The 16,998-nt window shown below is 33.5% G+C and overlaps 3 protein-coding genes across 7 annotated transcripts; all 3 read right to left on the bottom strand.

Moving 5' to 3' along the window:
- Window positions 1-2,463: 2,463 nt before the first annotated feature.
- LOC107014163 (ATP-dependent DNA helicase PIF1-like) lies at window positions 2,464-4,934 on the bottom strand. Its single transcript, XM_027915965.1, has 4 exons — window positions 4,736-4,934; window positions 3,200-4,649; window positions 2,673-3,121; window positions 2,464-2,573 (listed from the first exon to the last, which is right to left on the bottom strand). Exons 1-4 carry the CDS (start codon window positions 4,884-4,886, stop codon window positions 2,539-2,541), a joined length of 2,085 nt encoding a protein of 694 aa, XP_027771766.1. The 5' UTR covers window positions 4,887-4,934; the 3' UTR covers window positions 2,464-2,538.
- Window positions 4,935-5,008: 74 nt separating this feature from the next.
- On the bottom strand, window positions 5,009-7,924 carry LOC114076492. Its single transcript, XM_027915601.1, has 5 exons — window positions 7,903-7,924; window positions 7,707-7,829; window positions 7,422-7,577; window positions 6,430-7,323; window positions 5,009-6,219 (listed from the first exon to the last, which is right to left on the bottom strand). The coding sequence occupies exons 1-5, from the start codon at window positions 7,922-7,924 to the stop codon at window positions 5,009-5,011; spliced, it is 2,406 nt and encodes an 801-aa protein (XP_027771402.1).
- On the bottom strand, window positions 7,704-12,207 carry LOC107013025 (replication protein A 70 kDa DNA-binding subunit D-like). 5 transcript variants are annotated; one of them, XM_027915430.1, is made up of 13 exons: window positions 11,988-12,207; window positions 10,967-10,995; window positions 10,563-10,759; window positions 10,212-10,476; window positions 10,052-10,136; window positions 9,842-9,966; window positions 9,675-9,756; window positions 9,468-9,585; window positions 9,228-9,385; window positions 8,973-9,093; window positions 8,105-8,879; window positions 7,903-8,011; window positions 7,704-7,829 (listed from the first exon to the last, which is right to left on the bottom strand). In XM_027915430.1, exons 3-11 carry the CDS (start codon window positions 10,731-10,733, stop codon window positions 8,346-8,348), a joined length of 1,659 nt encoding a protein of 552 aa, XP_027771231.1. In that variant the 5' UTR covers window positions 10,734-10,759; window positions 10,967-10,995; window positions 11,988-12,207; the 3' UTR covers window positions 7,704-7,829; window positions 7,903-8,011; window positions 8,105-8,345. The 5 variants fall into 5 exon arrangements, with proteins under 5 accessions (XP_027771231.1, XP_027771235.1, XP_027771230.1 ...); XM_027915434.1 differs by having other exon boundaries at window positions 10,967-10,998; XM_027915429.1 differs by having other exon boundaries at window positions 10,563-10,995.
- Between the last annotated feature and the right edge of the window lie 4,791 nt (window positions 12,208-16,998).

Below are 16,998 nucleotides of genomic sequence, written 5' to 3' on the forward strand. Positions count from 1 at the left end.
AAACCAAATGCCCTTGAGGAGGACCCTTGCAATTTGGCGAAAAAGCTGCCAAAAGGCAGTGTACATCGACGAGTGAAGGCGAAGATCCGTTGGTGAATCCCTACGTCGATGAAGACTTAGACAAAATTTTGAAGGGGTTATTTCGGCAACTCTATGACCAAAACGACGGACCAACTGGACGGTTGGTCCCTTGGCCGTCGATTGACAAATGGGGCGTGGACGTAGTCTCGTCTGTCAAAGACTTTGTTTTGCTGCATGTTTTTGGTTAGTTAAATTAGATTAGTTAAAGAGTTAGTTAATTAATTAGGGGTTAAGGGTGGCCTAATTAAGTTAGTTAATACCTTCTATAAAGTCCCCAAACCTAATTAGACTAAAGCTAACCCTCATAATTTTCCAAACCCAAATTTCTCCTCCTTCTCACTTTTTTCTCTCCCCCAAAGAAACCCCCATGTAAAACCAAGCTAATGGTGGGTTATAGGGCTGCAAACGATCAATTTTCTCCATTAAACTTAATCAATTATTAAGGTATGTGATTCCTTTCACCTTTAGGATCTCTTTCCCCACAGGTCTCCTTCAAATTGATTTCAAAAGTTGGAAATTCAAGTTGGTTTTCATACAATACAAAATTAGTCTTGTGAATTGATTTTTTTATTATTCCTTATGGTTATTATGAGTATATTAACAGGTATTTATGACACAATTAGATTACTTCTTGATTGATTAGTCTAGTTGGTAGAAGATTATTTTTTCACCTTGACCCTAGGTTGTGATCTTAAATTGAATTGCATAGTATTTCTACAATTTTCTTGGTTTATGTGTGAATTACTATCCTATGTTGTCATTGTGCCAATTATGAGTAGATTGTGATGCATTGTAATCCAATTATGTTAGTTTTTGAGTAATTGATCTAAATCTCTAATTCTAGGCTATGAACTAGGGATGAATTGTTGTGTAGTGAATCAATTGACTTCATTAATATGTTGGTTACTATTGGGTGATGATGTTATACCATTGTTGGGCTAAGTTGGATAGTTGATTGTAAGACCTTGATGATGGCATTGTGAAGGAGATTGAGTAAGTCTTGTGATCTCTATTCTTTACCTCAATTATGATTACTTGTGACTAAGTGATGATCCTGTATTGAAGTATACCTTACATAAAGATTGATAGGGTTAGTATGATGTTGAATTGAAATGTCTTAAACTATGGATTGTGAGTTGTTGGCTAAGATGTAAATGTTATAAGGATGGTGATAACTTAACAATGTGCCTTATTATGATGTGACTATGTAAATGTGCTAACCTCACATATATGAATTTTAATGAAAGGAAAATACTCATGTAATTCCTATTGATCTATGATGATGATGATTATATGAGGGTAGACGCTATTACCTACATTATATTATCATGATTAATAAAGGCATTTCAAAAGGGACTCTAGCTTAGCACCGAGTGAACTAGAGTGAGGAGTGTCTCTTCCCACATTGGGAGGGTAGGATCACTAATTTACTCATGATATTGGAGAGTATAATTCATGTGGCATAAAGAGGGTCCAATCTATAATTCCTAGTTCTTGAACTATATTGCGCTCATAGGAATACTAGCTAGTGAATCAAACTAGATCCTCTGTTCATGTTTTGGTACTACCTTGGCACGTAGTCCGCCTTCCTTCAGTGTAGGGTTCCAAGACACTGTATTCCACATTTTATATTGTGGTCTATGTCGGTTAAGGCAATATGTTACCAAAAGGTAAAATGAACTAAAGGAATGAACTCTAACTAGAAGGACCTAAAGGGTTTAGCTTAGTCCAGGTAGGCGTCTAGTTAGCCTTGAGGGAAATCTTAGGAGGATTCTCTTTTATATGTATATGCTTATAATTGTACATGATATGTATATGATGCTATGTTGTGATTTGTTTCACTTATGAACATGTGTTTGGTCTCTATTGTTAAAGTATGATGATATGTACTCTTAATGACATGCTATGTGAAGTAGGACATTGGTTATGGTTCTTGTTGGGTTTACTTGATTGAGTAAGGTTATGGAGCTTTGCCCAGTTATTGAAGTAATGCACTTAATGAGGGGTCATAAGTAATGGTCTTGCTTGTTTATGATGTTATTCATGCTTATATATATTACTAGTCAGGTACACGTGCGTTGCACGTGTGAGCCATGGTAAGTAATATCATTCTATGTGAATTTTTTTCTTGTAAATCTGTGTTTTAATGATTGGGTGAATTGTTATTGATGTAGTAGAAGCGTACATTGTGTTTATTATTCTTTTGATGATTACATGAGGTATTAGTGATGTTGTATATTGAAAAAGATTTGATGCATTTAATAATAATCAGTAACAATAACATGCAGTTAATAAGAAGTGTTTAAACAGAAGTACGAAAGTATGGTTATTTGTTAATAATACTAATATTTAAACATTATAATAGAATATAATGTTAACAAAGCTGATAATAGTAATGAAAGGAATATTTTGAAAATGACCCTAACGCATTGTAGAGTGTGGGTGTTGAAGAATCCATTATGCTTGTATAGGTTTACTTGTATCTTCTAAACCTGTGATTTCAAGCAATGTAATGTTGTTAGTACATAGTATATGTAAATATTTAATTATATGTGTTAGAATGACCATATATGTATATGAGATTATCGTACCTAAAACTTCCTTATAGACGATGTTCTTTGTGTACGTTCCTTTTTGACATTTGGGTTGCTCTGTTAGGACAAGTACTTTTGTTGTGGACATAGATATCCCTCTTGATAGCGCCACGTACAATTGACCATGTGAGAAAACATGTTGGGGCAAATACAAACCAACATTGTGAATTGTTTGACCTTGAGCTTTATTTATAGTCATTGCAAAACAAAGGCGTATGGGGAATTGCTTTCGAATGAATTTAAATGGATATCCTTCATTTTCTGGTGGTGATAGTTGTATTCTTGGAAGAAACACATGTTTTGTTGCAGAATGACCACTTGATATTTCTGCATGCAGGACATTTTGAGAGAAACCTCGACATATCATTCGTGTGCCGTTGCATAAGCCACTTGAAGGGTCCAAATTCCTTAGCAACATGATAGGTGCATTTTCCTTCAATTCTAACCTGCATTAAATAACATATGTGAAAATCTATCCATTTTTTTTCCGCCTCTTGTAAGTTGTAATGTATTATGTTCAATACCTATGTGGTGGGAGACCATTTGGTGTTAAAGTATTTAGATATTCTTCTTGGTAATAGTTGTTGGTGTCATCTTCTGCTGAGTCAAAGCTATTGAATATCTTGCTTTCACCTGGGAATTGAGATATTAACTTGTTGTTAATTTTATCCACATGGTCATTTCTGCTTGCTAAAATAGCTCTTTCAGTGACATATTTTGTTGTTGCAGCATTTTGTTGCAGGTTTTGAAATATCTCTTTTATTATGGATTCTTCTGGAATTTCATCCTTGGAATGTTTGATTGTTAATTGTTCTGGGAGGAGGATTAAATTTTCTCTTATTGTTGGTTCATCACCGTTACCCACTCGAAGTAAGAACTGACTAAATGTTGGATCTGTTCTTGCTCTCATATTTCTAGTAAATTGAATCTTCTCCATCAAAGGCCAGAGATATGATTTGACCAAGCTTGCATTTACAATTTCTGCTCGAGTTGATTTTGGAACTACTGGTAACACCTGCCGAAAATCTCCTCCAAAAACCATGATTTTTCCGCCGAATGGTTTATCGATGTCCATTATGTCTCTGAAGCTCCTATCGACTGTTTCTATTGTTTGTCGTTTGGCCATTGGTGCTTCATCCCATATAATCACTTTTGCTTTTCTAATCAATTTGGCAACACCACTTTGCTTTGACATGTTTGTCATAGTTGATTCACTTGTTTGAAGAGGGATCTCAAACCTTGAGTGTGCTGTACGTCCTCCTGGTAAGATTGAAGCAGCTACACCACTGGTTGCTGTTGCCAAACCTATCATACCTCTTGATCTAACATTAGCAAGTAATGCACGATATAGGTATGTTTTTCCAGTTCCCCCGGGTCCATCCACAAAGAATATTGCAGTTGTTCCAGCATTGATTGTTTGCATTATTTTTGTAAAAGCATGATGTTGTTCTGGATTTAATTGTGACTGTGCATCAATATCTTCTGGTGGTATTTGCACGGACATTTCTTCATTTATTTCTCTACATTCTGATGAACCAACTTCGAGGAAATTGTGATCTAGTTGAGGAATGTCATATATGTCTATGCTTTTGCCCATACTCTGCAAGCAATTATTAATACTATTCAGAGTAGACTGTAGTATAGTATTGTGTGAGTTGCCATATAGCCTGCTGAAGTCCTCTGACATATCCTCATAATAAGTATCCCAGAGTTTTCTAATATCCGTTGGGTTACAATGAACCAAAATTGTAGCAAACAAACTTCTAAGAGCGAATGGCATTTTGAAAACAACAGCCTCTCTCATACATTCTGATATACTGTTGTCAGACTCAAGTAACCCTCTTTCTTTGGCTGCTTCTTTGAAGGTTTGACATTGCTTGCCATTGACCGTGAGTAGGTCGTTGAATGACAATGGTCCCCTTACATGGTTTAGTAACAACCGCTCATAATATCTTTCCCCTTCTCGAGGATTAGCTGTGCAATATAATCAATATGTACTAATTAGTAAGTTTAAAAATTATGAATGTGTATGATTTTATAGCTTACTACATTCAGCTTACCGATTGCAATGCGACCAATTACAGATCTTGTTTTCCTTTTTGTCCAAGTCTTTACCTTTGAATTCCAAACATAATACTTTGGAAATTCTCTATAAAGATATGTTTTTGCTTCAGAGTCAATTGAGCACATTCTGAAATATTCGGTCAACATTGTTTGCTTGACACCATCCCAGGCGATGAGATTTTTTAAATTTTGATTTTTCCAGTAAAACACTGTGATTTTGTTTTGAGTTAGTATTTGATAATTTAATTATTTTTTTAAGTAAATGTGTATTATAATGCATTAATATGTGTACCTGAATGTTTTTCTGGCAAATGTAGTTGAAGGTTGATGACTGCAGGTTGCATTTCAGTCAAGTTGAATTCATATATTCTCCATAGTGCTTCAGGCGGTGAGACCCATCGCGCATCTTGAAATGTTTGTATTTCGTCAATAACATTTTCACCATCATCAGACTGAACATAAACTGCACACCGATCATGTCCTTTATATATATACTTGTATAGATACTTTATTGCTTTGACTCCTGAGCAAACCTCAACATTAATGTGACAATTGTATCTTGTAAGCAGATAAGGGCTATAAGGTACTACCCATTGATTTGTCATATGCATTCCACGAACAATCTCTATTCTTCCATCCATTCTTCTTTTATAAATTGGATATCCATCCTTTGCTTGGATTGATTTGTTGTTGTATGGCCTTGGATAATGATATTTACACTGTCCATTTTGCATGCATGTGTTTGTTGGACGTTTGTTTCCACATGGACCATGCATCATATGTTTGAGCACTAATTTATGCAATATAGGATACTCATATTTATCTGGAATCTCTGCTGAGATAAACCTATCGTACTGATCTCCTGATTTGATCTTGTGTCCTTCTTTTAATATGAGAAGTAGGTGTATGTGTGGTAGTCCTCGTTTTTGAAATTCTACCACGAATACATGAGCAACAACAATTCCAAATATTTCTTTCTTGAAAATTTGTTCTTTTAGATCCTGCAACTTAGCTCTGAATACTCTTGTTACCAAGTCAGGTCTATCTTGAGGAGTTTGTCCGGGGCGCAATTCTTGTTGGATTTCAATCCAGTCAGGATTGCACGTCATTGTTATAAACAGATCTGGTCTACCAAAATGCTGTACCAAAGCCATTGCATCCATGTAGCGTTTTTTCATATCTCGTGGCCCCCCAATAAAAGATGATGGAAGTAGTATTCTTTGCCCAATTCTATCTCCCCTGCATTCTCCCGAGCTGACACTATCAACAATACCTTGATAAACCTCTCTTCTAAAATTTGATTGTTCCTTTCTGAAATATTCTAGCCTTGTGGTTTCCAATTTTATGTACATGTCAACCACAAATTGTTGTAGTAATCTTCCACATAGTAGTAATACTGACCTCTCTGTTTCTCGTAGTTGTAGCTTATAACAATAGTACTCTCTGCAAGAAACATTTCCCTTTGTCTCACGGCGGACTTCTACAAGTGAAAGGAATCATATTAACACTATTTTTATTTTATGTTGGTTATCATATTGGTATAGTAGAAAAATGTATTTTCTTATAATTGTATTTTGTACGCCTTTGGTAGTATTCTTTTATATAGTATATGTGTTTTTTATCAATTGCTAACTTGTGAAGAAAATGACTATATTTTTGCTATAAGAGGCTGTAACGTAATATATTTTACCTTGATCCTCGTTGGCTAATATTGCATCAGCTGATATGAATGTTGGAATATCATTGAGTATAGGTGGTGAGTGAGCACTTCTTCTGTGAGGCAGTCTTTTGCTCTGTTTTCTTATTCCTTGATGCCATCCACCTTCACCTCTTGGGAATAACAAAGGATATTGAAGAGGGTCATAACAACCAAAATAGTGTTTTACTCTATGTTTGTACCCTGAGTGCTCATGAACAATTATTTCTCGATCAAAAGGTATATTTGGATTGTTTCCATCGATCCAAATTGCTGCTACTTGACTTACCGAGGGTCTGTTGTACACTCGTTGATCCAAAGAGGCATTTGCAGCAATACGAAGTTGAAAATTGTGGAAACTTGTTTGGTTTTTTAATTGGCAAAATATTTGTGCATATGGGTTACTCTCCATTACCTGTTTGATTTTTGTTGCAATATGGTCTGAAAGAATTCCTTCATTCACCTTCGATAGCCTGTTCGTCAATTCGTTGTCTGTATCAAAGAAGTATAGTTGGAAGTAACATGGATTGTTATCACGTGGTAGCAACGATGGTAGATCGTGATAAATTTGACCTTGTGCCCTGAATGTGTATACTCCTTTTTTTGCAGATGCTAGTTCCTTATCCAGGTTAACACCAAAAGATGTAAAAGCAAAGATACTATTATATGCACGAATATTTTTGCGAAACTCTACCGCGTCTGGAGTAGATGCCACAAACATTTCATATAGTTCTGTTGGTGCTTCAGTGTTTGCCAATTTGATATATCCGCTTGCACAACAGAATGCTGGAGGTTCATGTTCCAATCTTTTTGCAGCACAATAAATACATTCTGGGACGGCTTTCAGCACGTGCAGATATGATAAAGATAAGTTATAAGCAACAATTCCTATATATAGAAATATTTTTAGAGATATGTTAGAAATGTAATTTGATATTATTGAACGTTCAAGTTATGTAAGATATGAATAGGGTTTTCCGATGTACCTCTAACTTCAGACTCTTGAGATAATGCTCTAAATAGCCAATTGATTTTACGCTGCTTTTTCAAACGTGGATGTTCATCTTCGAGATGTGATATTGTTTGGGTTGCTAATATATACTTATCCACTCTTTGCAATGCGCTTTGCAATTGACTTTTCTCTATAAAGGGAACATTTTTTGGTACATTTAGACAAAGGATGTAATATTTTTGTATGTGTATGAGAATATGTTTGCATTGTACTAAGTACTCATGTATGTTGGATTTTACATGATTATGTAAGTTCTTACCTGTGTTGGTTGAACTTTTTTTTATATTGTTGTCATGCTGATGAGTTTTACTGGTAGAAGGAATGTTTTTTCCTTTATCACCTGCTTGATTTGGCATGAAAGGAGTGGTTATAGTTGTATCACCTGTGAAGTGAAGTGAATAGAAGGGTTAAATTTAATTTTGAATTGTGATAAGTACTTAACATATTAGATTTACCTTGATGTTGGTTGTGTGTCATTGTTGATTTGATGGTGATAAAATTTGGATTGTTGGTGTGACACTTCTCTTATCTCTTCCTATTTAGTATATGTAATTTAGCATTGATCTAAAACATAACAGAATCATTAATGGCAATTGTAGTCACATATTTGACATATATAGGAAAAAACATCTATTATAAGGTAGGATGTATGCAAACCTTTTTTTATGTATGAGGATATACATTGCAGCAGAAGATTGTTGTTGATCTGTTTTGAAGTAATAAATTGCATACATTGAATGTTTAGTGAAACAGTTAACAAAATTCATGGATATAGGAAAGTAAGCTAAAAATAAAAGCGATGTTAGGTGAAGTTGCTTGGTGAAAAAATGTAAGTTATTTTTAAATATTAGGGAGATAATAAGCATTGGTAGATAAAAATAAGGAAACTTTAAATCAATTATATATTATTTTTTTCCTCTTTGATCTTCTTTTCCATCGGATAGGGCATGATGTTTTTTCCTTTAACCTTCCTGGTCCTTTTTCTTTGTAGTTGAATTAGTGGGGCTTCGTCGTCACTTTCATCTAGTACAATATGTTTTTCTACCTCATGTATCCTCAATTTCTGTGGATTATCATCTGCAATGACTTGCTTAATGTTGTTAGTCCTCTTGCATGTATTTTTTTTGTGTGGATTTTCAATGTCAGTTTCAACTGCTGCAATATCTTTTTCAATATGAGGTATGCCTGCAACTATTCCTTTCATTTTTTCATCATCACTTAGTATCTTCGTCCTCTTGCTTCTTTGTTTTGTAATTGGAATTTTAACCTTGGTTTGATCTGGTGGTAATTTTTTGGAAACCTCATGTATCTCCATAGCTATCACATTCATGTTTGTGTCAACATCTGGGAATTTACGATCAATCTTAACAAGTATACTGAATTCTTTCCCTTTACTCAATACCATCTTGCGATAGTATGGTGATTGTTCTTTCTGTGGAATATGAAAACGTATATATTAGCCTTACAATTGAAATAGGGTAAAGTTATTTATACAGGCCAATATTTCATAGAGTAAGTGATTTACCTTTTCAGATGTAGAGAGAACATACTCTTTTACGTTACAACCAAAATAGTATTTTGCAGCATCAAACATTGTAATGCTTAGAAATTGATCCTCAGCAGTGACATCAATCTTTAACCGATATCTAAATTAAATTGGATGTTTTAATCAGTGTGGTGCTAATTATTTGATAGCGACATAGTAAGCTCATTAGTTAATAATTTTTTTTCATGCATCTGGAGTAAGCAATATTTGTTCTTGGTTGTTTGTGTAGTTTACCTCGCCTCATAATCAACATCTTCAGCTCTACAGTAGGTACAAGTTGCAACACTATTTATAACAGTAACTCGCTTGTAGCATTTGTTGCAACCAGGATACCATGGGTCGGTGTTACTGTCAATGTCAGTAACCGTAGCATTGAACTTATAGTACATGTCCTATACGTAAATTCAGTAAATCACGTAATTACATTTGTAATATATAATTGGAGTAAAAGATGAGTGTTGTATAGGAAAGTACCTTCACAATGGCAAGTGAACCATTTAAAATATTACTAATTTTCACTTGACGGGCAGTTTGCATCAGTCTGCTTGGCATTAGACTTATGTCAATCTTTTCTGCCTTCATGTTGTCATTCCTGAAATTTTTAAGAAATGAATAAAAAATATTAATGATGTAGCATGTGGGTAGCCTCTAAATAAGTGTGATGAAACATGTATTACTTACCATTTTTGGAGATTGTTCGCTTTTTCAAATTGTGGATTTATAAGCAAACTACTAACAGGAGTTGTGGAAAGGACAAAATCCCCTATTTCAACAGGAGTAATTAATTCAGTGATACTTTTATGTACTTTGAAAATTGACTCAAATATATCAAGTGTGGAGATGTATACCTTGATAAATTGATGATTTTACATCACAAAAGGCAAGAACTGGTTTTTCACTTTCAAGGCTTTGTAACATTTGACCTTCGATTTCAGCAAAGTCTCCCCATAAAGTCATGACTTTTCGATCATACCTATACAAGTAACAAATTTTTTTTATGATAAATGTTTATTAACGTGAAATATTTATATGTAGGATGCATAAAAAGTATATGTTACCTTTCGTTTGTAACGATTACTTCGCGTCTAATGCTTCGTCCTTCTCCAGTTAGTGCTTTTACTGTGAGTAAAATACACACCACATCTATACAAAATAATGTGTTAAAAACCCTATTTTCTTAATGTATGGAACAAACAATAAACATTTTGTGAAATTTACCAAACAAACTTCCATTAGTGATTTTTTCAGCTTCATCAAATGTAATAAATCCATTTGAAAATTGATCAGTCTTAAAATGACTTTTGTCCTCAACGACCTCGGTGTTGTTCATAAATGCTAGTTCGAGCTCCTTATGTACGGATAAGAAGTTTGGTTTAGGTCGATTTAATTTTCCATTTATAATGTAGTAACTTTGATTAAGTTGAAAAGACTTGTTCCATGCATGAACATCTTTGTTGAAAAGAGTGGTTTGTATTTTTGTACCCTGTGGTTAGGAGCATTATTATTAGAATTCCAAAAGAAGTTAACATATTAAATAATGTATATAACAAAATATTAAAATAGAGTTACCTCTTCATCGACTAATATCAGTTGCCAACGAATACCTTCACCATTTGTATTTTTATACTCTTTTGTTAAACTCCGACGAATGACTAAGACTTTAATAACCCATTCTGTTGCATATTTCTTCAACTTGCTAATTGGTAGGCACTGGTTCTCGAGCTCTTCTAGACTTGTCATTGTATTGTTGTAGTATCTAGGATGTACTAATACAATATATATTTGTGACGTAAATGCTATTTGTTTTTATATAATTAGTGTTCTTTTGGTCTAATAATAAAGATGATCAAGAATGTAATATTCACAAAACATAAACTATTTTTCTTTTTAAAATTTTAAAGCGAGCAACTTCAACTAACAATAGTATAAATATCACATTAATTGAAGCAAGTTTGAGGGTGGAGAAATAATACCTATTCTTGCGTTTCCAATAGCAACAAACCTGCTAACAGTATTAGAACATGAACAATTTTATCGTTATTTCAAGTCTTCCCGATATATTGGCAAAGGTAAATTTCAGTCTAAGGTGGTTTATATTCTTTTGCAGATACACAAATATTGTTGTAAAATATTCCTATATTCTCATAAAAGTAATTAATACATACATTAGTTTTTCTTTGCCAACAATACTTTGCTTTCTGACAAAACAATGCTTCTCTCAAAATGAAGTAAACAAATAATGATTTCTCCTACATGTTCAACTCAAAAAAAAAGATACAAGTTTCTTTAAGTTAAACACATTTATAACACCTATATATCAATCATCAAATATTTCTACAGTTAATGGTTTTTTCATCAACAACATATTCTTATTTGCATTCATCTGGTAACACTTCATTTCACCCCTTACATCGTATAGAAGTAGAAAATTATAAAAAGCAGAATACACTGACTCTGAATCTTGATATTCGTCCTGCTTAGCGCGATTGTTGGTGAGGTTTTTGACTTGCTTTTCTTGTTTTTGCAGAAGTTTAATGAAGGAAGGAGATGTATTCGATGACTCATCCTAGGGCTTTATCAGTAACATTTTTACTAACAGAAAATAACAAAATTAACAGTAACATCGGCAGGCAATTGCACATAGTTATTCAGAGGCGTATATAATGTAGAAACAGCTTCAACATAACCAGCACTTTTTATGCAAGTGAAAGAATCAATTAGGTTTTAACAAATACTAAAATCTCATCCCATAAATGATAAGTTGCATTGCATACAAAGGTGAGAATATTAAGTTTGAACCGATCAAGTTTAGACCCTTCATCGACCATTGTATTTACTAAATATGGAAGACAAAAAAAAATTTAAGCAAAGAATCCACAAACGTGAAGCAGTATAAAAAGAATGTCCCTAATCTTATCCAGTAAAAATTCTGAAATATGCAAGTCATATAACAAATCAATAATCTTGCAACCAAATCTAAGAAAGACAGCTTACTGTTTTATATGCTGAGTAGTAGAGGAATTCACGGACTGTCAATGTTCCAATAAGAGTAGTTTCTCTGTCAACAAATCCCTGCAGGCAAAAAGAGAAATAATTTAATGGACAATAACATGTGATTTGAGACATTTATACAGATGATGAGAGTAGCTGAAAAGGTTTTGAAAGAAGATGATGAAACTTCATAACAGTCAGAAGAGAAGTGGAGCAGATGACCGTTTCAGAATAATTAAATTAGGGCTGTTAGGAAATTAAATTTATAATAATCAATATTAATAGATTTAACTAATATAGGGTTAATAGGTTTAACTAATATATTTAATAAATTAATATATAAATAATATTGTAGGGTTAAAATGGTAAATCAACTTTGGGGTTAAGAGGTTCATGCTTATAATAATATATGATAACTTGATGATAGAATTGTCTTGACTATGTGCTCAATTATTTTTAAGTGCATGATTGCTTCACTAGACTTAGTATTGTTGGTCTTGTTATGTACATGGTCTTGACTTAAAAAATATGTCTTATTGATTGGTATGTTTTTCTTGAATGTGCATAAGGCTTTTCAAAGTAAATGACATATTTTAATGAAATGTCATTCTTTAGCATGATTTTATGTTGTACGTGCATATGGTCTCTTACTTAGTATAAGTGATGTGCTAAACCCATTTTCTCCCTTTTCCCCCAAAATTTGAGGTTCCTGTCGTTGAAGGGCTCTGGAGACGTTTTTGAAGGAAGACTTTGGAACTCTCGCTATCCAGGTTGGGTAGGTCCTCACTTTTCGACGGCAATACCACTATCAAGCTATTGATGTTGTTATGGTTATAAGACTTCTAGTTCTTTCCTTTTCAATTGAGTAATAAATATTGTATAGCATATATGTGGATTTCGTTGTATTGATGTATGGGCTATGCCCAATTCTTGTACTCATGTTTAGATGGTTATGAGATGAGACATCCGGTTTTAAGACTATGTTATATCTTATATATGTATATGTGCAATAAAACTAGAAGACTATGTAATATTCTTGTATGGAGGGTCTATGTAAACTCGATGTGAATATATGTTATGTGTATGTGAGAGGTCTTTGTAAACCTCATGATAGATAGAAGAAAAGTTTTAAATTTTCCGCATTCGTAACCTATGAATGTAATGATGTAACCTAAGAGGCTAGTCTTAGTCCTCAATGAGGACGATGACACCTATTACGTCTAAGGGGTTCTCCCCGTATGTTACACATAAGAGGCTAGTCTTAGTCCTCAATGAGGACGACGACACCAGTTACGTCTAGGGGGTGCTCCCCAGATGTGACACAATACATCCATAAATGTTTTTTTTGTAGGTGTTTTTTAAAAAATGGTGCAGCACAACAATAATTAAATGTCTCTCAATCGATTGAAAAAGCTTCCAAACAATTTCACTAAGCACTGAGTTCTTTAAATAGCTAACATAAAAATATAATTTACATAATTTTAAATGTAAAACAACCTAAAATATCTCAACAATTCAACAACCAAACTAAAATTCAAAATTCAAATTCATCTTAAACTAATTAACTTATTTTGCTAAAAACTACGGCACTAACAAAAAGCAAACTTCAACACTCCTCCATTGCTTTAGATACTGCAAATTCAATTTTTGCATCTACTTGTGCTTGAGGATTGTTCTTCGGCTTGCATACTTTTTTCACATGACTGGCTTGTTTGAAATTTCCACATATTGCATAAGGTATCCACCAACAAAAATTTTCCAAGTTTGTTTTTCTTTTACAGTATTTGCGAAGGGGACAATCACCTTTTTCTTTTCTGTTTTTTGCATAAAAGGCATATCATTATCTTTATTTTGCCTGAAGGCTCTTCTCTGCTCTTGTGCTTGAAGAGCACTTATTAGTTCTTCAACGTAAATAGTAGAGAGATCTTTAGACTCTTCTAGAGATGAAATTTCAGATTCAAATCTCTCTAGAATTGCCACAAGAATTTATTCTAGTATTCTGTCATCTTGGAAATATTCGCCAAGAAACCGGATTTTATTAACAATAAAATAAATCTTGTCAGAATATTTAAAAATATTTTTCATCTTCTTGCATCCTAAGAGATTCAATATCTCTTTTGAAATTCAAAATTGGCATTTCCCTGACTCAGTCAATTCCTTGATATCCTTTCTTTAATTTTTCCCAAGTTTTTTTTGCCATCTCACAAGAAATGATTTTCAGAAAAATCGAATCTGCAACTGAATTTTGAATTACAATTTAGGCTTTGAATTTTTTTTTTTTCATCCGAATGAGATTTATTTTGAGCAAGGGTAGGACTTGCAGGGAGAGGTTGTAAGGGTATGTCTTTATTACAACTTCCAAGGGATCATAGGCTACAAGATATGATTTCATTTTCACTGACCAAATCTAATAGTTTTCACTAGTGAAAAAATTTGAGGCATTCAAAGAGAGACTGTTGCTTGCCATTATTTTGGTTAAAAATGATTTAGAAAAACATGTGCATTGAAAAAAGTACGGGTTAAAAAGATACCTTTGATGATGGGTTAAAAATGTATGGTAGTTCTTTGGAAGAATTCATAGATCCATTAAGATCAACGAAACTCTTGATACCACTGTTGATGTTTTTTCAAAAAATGGGGCAGCACAAAAATATTGAAAAGTCTCTTAATGGATTGAAATATCTATCAATAATTTTATTAAGCATTGAGGGCTTTAAATAGACAACATTAATATATAATTTGTATAATTTGAAATTTGAAACAACCTAAAATATCTCAACAATTCAACTAACCTAACTAAAAGACAAACTTCAAATTCATCTTAAACTAATTAACATATTTTGCTAAAAACTACTACAGTAACTAAAAGTAAACTTCAACATTTTCTAGAACCACTTACTCCGAACAAATCTGCCAAAACACCTGGCCTGAAAGCTCCACTTACTCCCTTAAGAAGTACCTATTTATTTCAAGTAACACTCTGAGCTTCCATTTTCTTTCAAGTATCGTGAAAGTAAAATATCTTTTGAAAATGAAGGATTAACATTGCTAGTTGATAAATAACATTTCTTGGATAGTTAATTACCTGAGGTGATGGAATACGGTTCACTATTAGAGTCTACTTTCTCAGTGCTAGTCATTTGGGCATCTTTAGTATCTTGTGATATCATAGCTTGCGGCTTACCAAATGTTGTAGATTTCATAATAAACATTTTAAAAAAATTATCCGTAGGGAAATATAAATTGAGAAGTATGAGAGATACTCAGGTTTTAGGTTAGAGAATGCAACACTGTAGCTGACCCCATACCGAGTGATTCTACCGCAAAAAAAAACCTCCAAATATAATGTTCCAAAAACATATGCATGTGATTTCAAAAATTTGACAAGATAAATGAATTTATGGTATTATACAGAAAATTTACAATGGCAGTAAGAGCTGGACCAAATTTGGTTGTTCATCTAAGAAATCTTTGGAATATTTGATAATACATGTAAAAAAACTATTTCTTATTTATCAACAACGCATTCTCAAACCAATTCCTATTCGATCTCATATATACTTAGGGAAGGACTATAGATAAGAATTATTTGAGTCAATACGAATGTGACCAAAACAATAGGCATAGTAAAAGGAGAATCCTCCTCTTCTTTATTCTAGACGAAACTTAAATCCTTGAACAATGAGACCGTGTTTTCAACTACAATGCCTAATCTCTACCAAACGCGCTTCAACATTTCTTTCTTTTCCGATATCATTGAAAAAGTTTCTCTTTTTTTGTTTCATCTATCCATCCCCGCTTTTCAAGGGTAGCCTCGCTCTAGGTCCTCGTCCTAAAAAATGGATAGCTTTAGCTCGTCTCTCTACTTCATGGTCGCTCTCAGAATCAAAAAATCTATAAACTTCCTTAATATTTATAAGGACATAAAATAAATCTTCTAATTTGAAAAGTAGATAACAAGTAACTGGTTCTTTTCAACAAAATTCAAGTTCCAATTTTTCTTAGGATATCAAGCTAACAGAATCAATTCAGTTTAGCCACTTCGGAGGATCTAAAAAAATTTCACCTCCTCGGTAAATATATTTATTAAGTACTTTATTTAAAATTTATTGTACATGGAAATGAGCCAAAAAAAATATAAAACATGGAGACTGGATGAGGCATACGTTCCCAATACTATGGTCTACCCCCCCCCCCATATAACAATAAGTTCGCGTGCTGCGATCATAAAACATTTACCCCTATCTGCTTATTAGTGAAAACACTATTTGACATATCAAAATGACCGAAATAAAGCATTACGATATAAAAGAAAGGCTGAAAATGGCACTACACCACTCCTTTTACCGCGCTCACTTGAGAGGACTAGTTACCTAAATGTTGGCCTAGATCCAGACTACCTGACAACCTTTATGAATGGAACATACCCTTCTTTGTCCTTCTTTTCTCAATTAGGGTCGGGTCGGTTATGGTCGGACAGTACCCACTAGACACGACTTCCACTATACCACCTTTACCCACTACACAAGCATTAAAGTGGGACCCTTTTTTGTTGCCATTAAGTCGATTATTCTTCTATGGGAAAAGGGTCAAAAATTCCCTCAACTTTGGTTTATTAGTTGACTATACCCCTATCTTTAAAACAAGGTTATGGATACCCTTGCCTTCACTAATTTCACCATTTATACCCCTTAATTGACGGAAAACCACAAATCAAACAAAATTGACTCGATTTCTTAAAAAATTACCCATTTCTCATTTTAAACCCATGTACGACCAATCTATCTATATTAAACCTAAAATAATTAAACTCATTTTCTGTACGCATTCTAAAAAGGAAAAATCATTTGAAGCTAGTGTAATGATAATTCTGCAATGTTCTTCGAAACTCAATCTGCACAAGTCGTGAAAAAGGTTAGTGCAAACCTCAAAATGATTCTTATATGAAATAGTTAGAAGGAGAAGGGTCATACCTGGAGTTGTTGTGGGTATACGCAAGCCGGGAGCAGAAGAA

The sequence above is a fragment of the Solanum pennellii genome, chromosome 3 (genome assembly GCF_001406875.1).
Source record: "Solanum pennellii chromosome 3, SPENNV200".
Classification (NCBI taxonomy): domain Eukaryota; kingdom Viridiplantae; phylum Streptophyta; class Magnoliopsida; order Solanales; family Solanaceae; genus Solanum; species Solanum pennellii.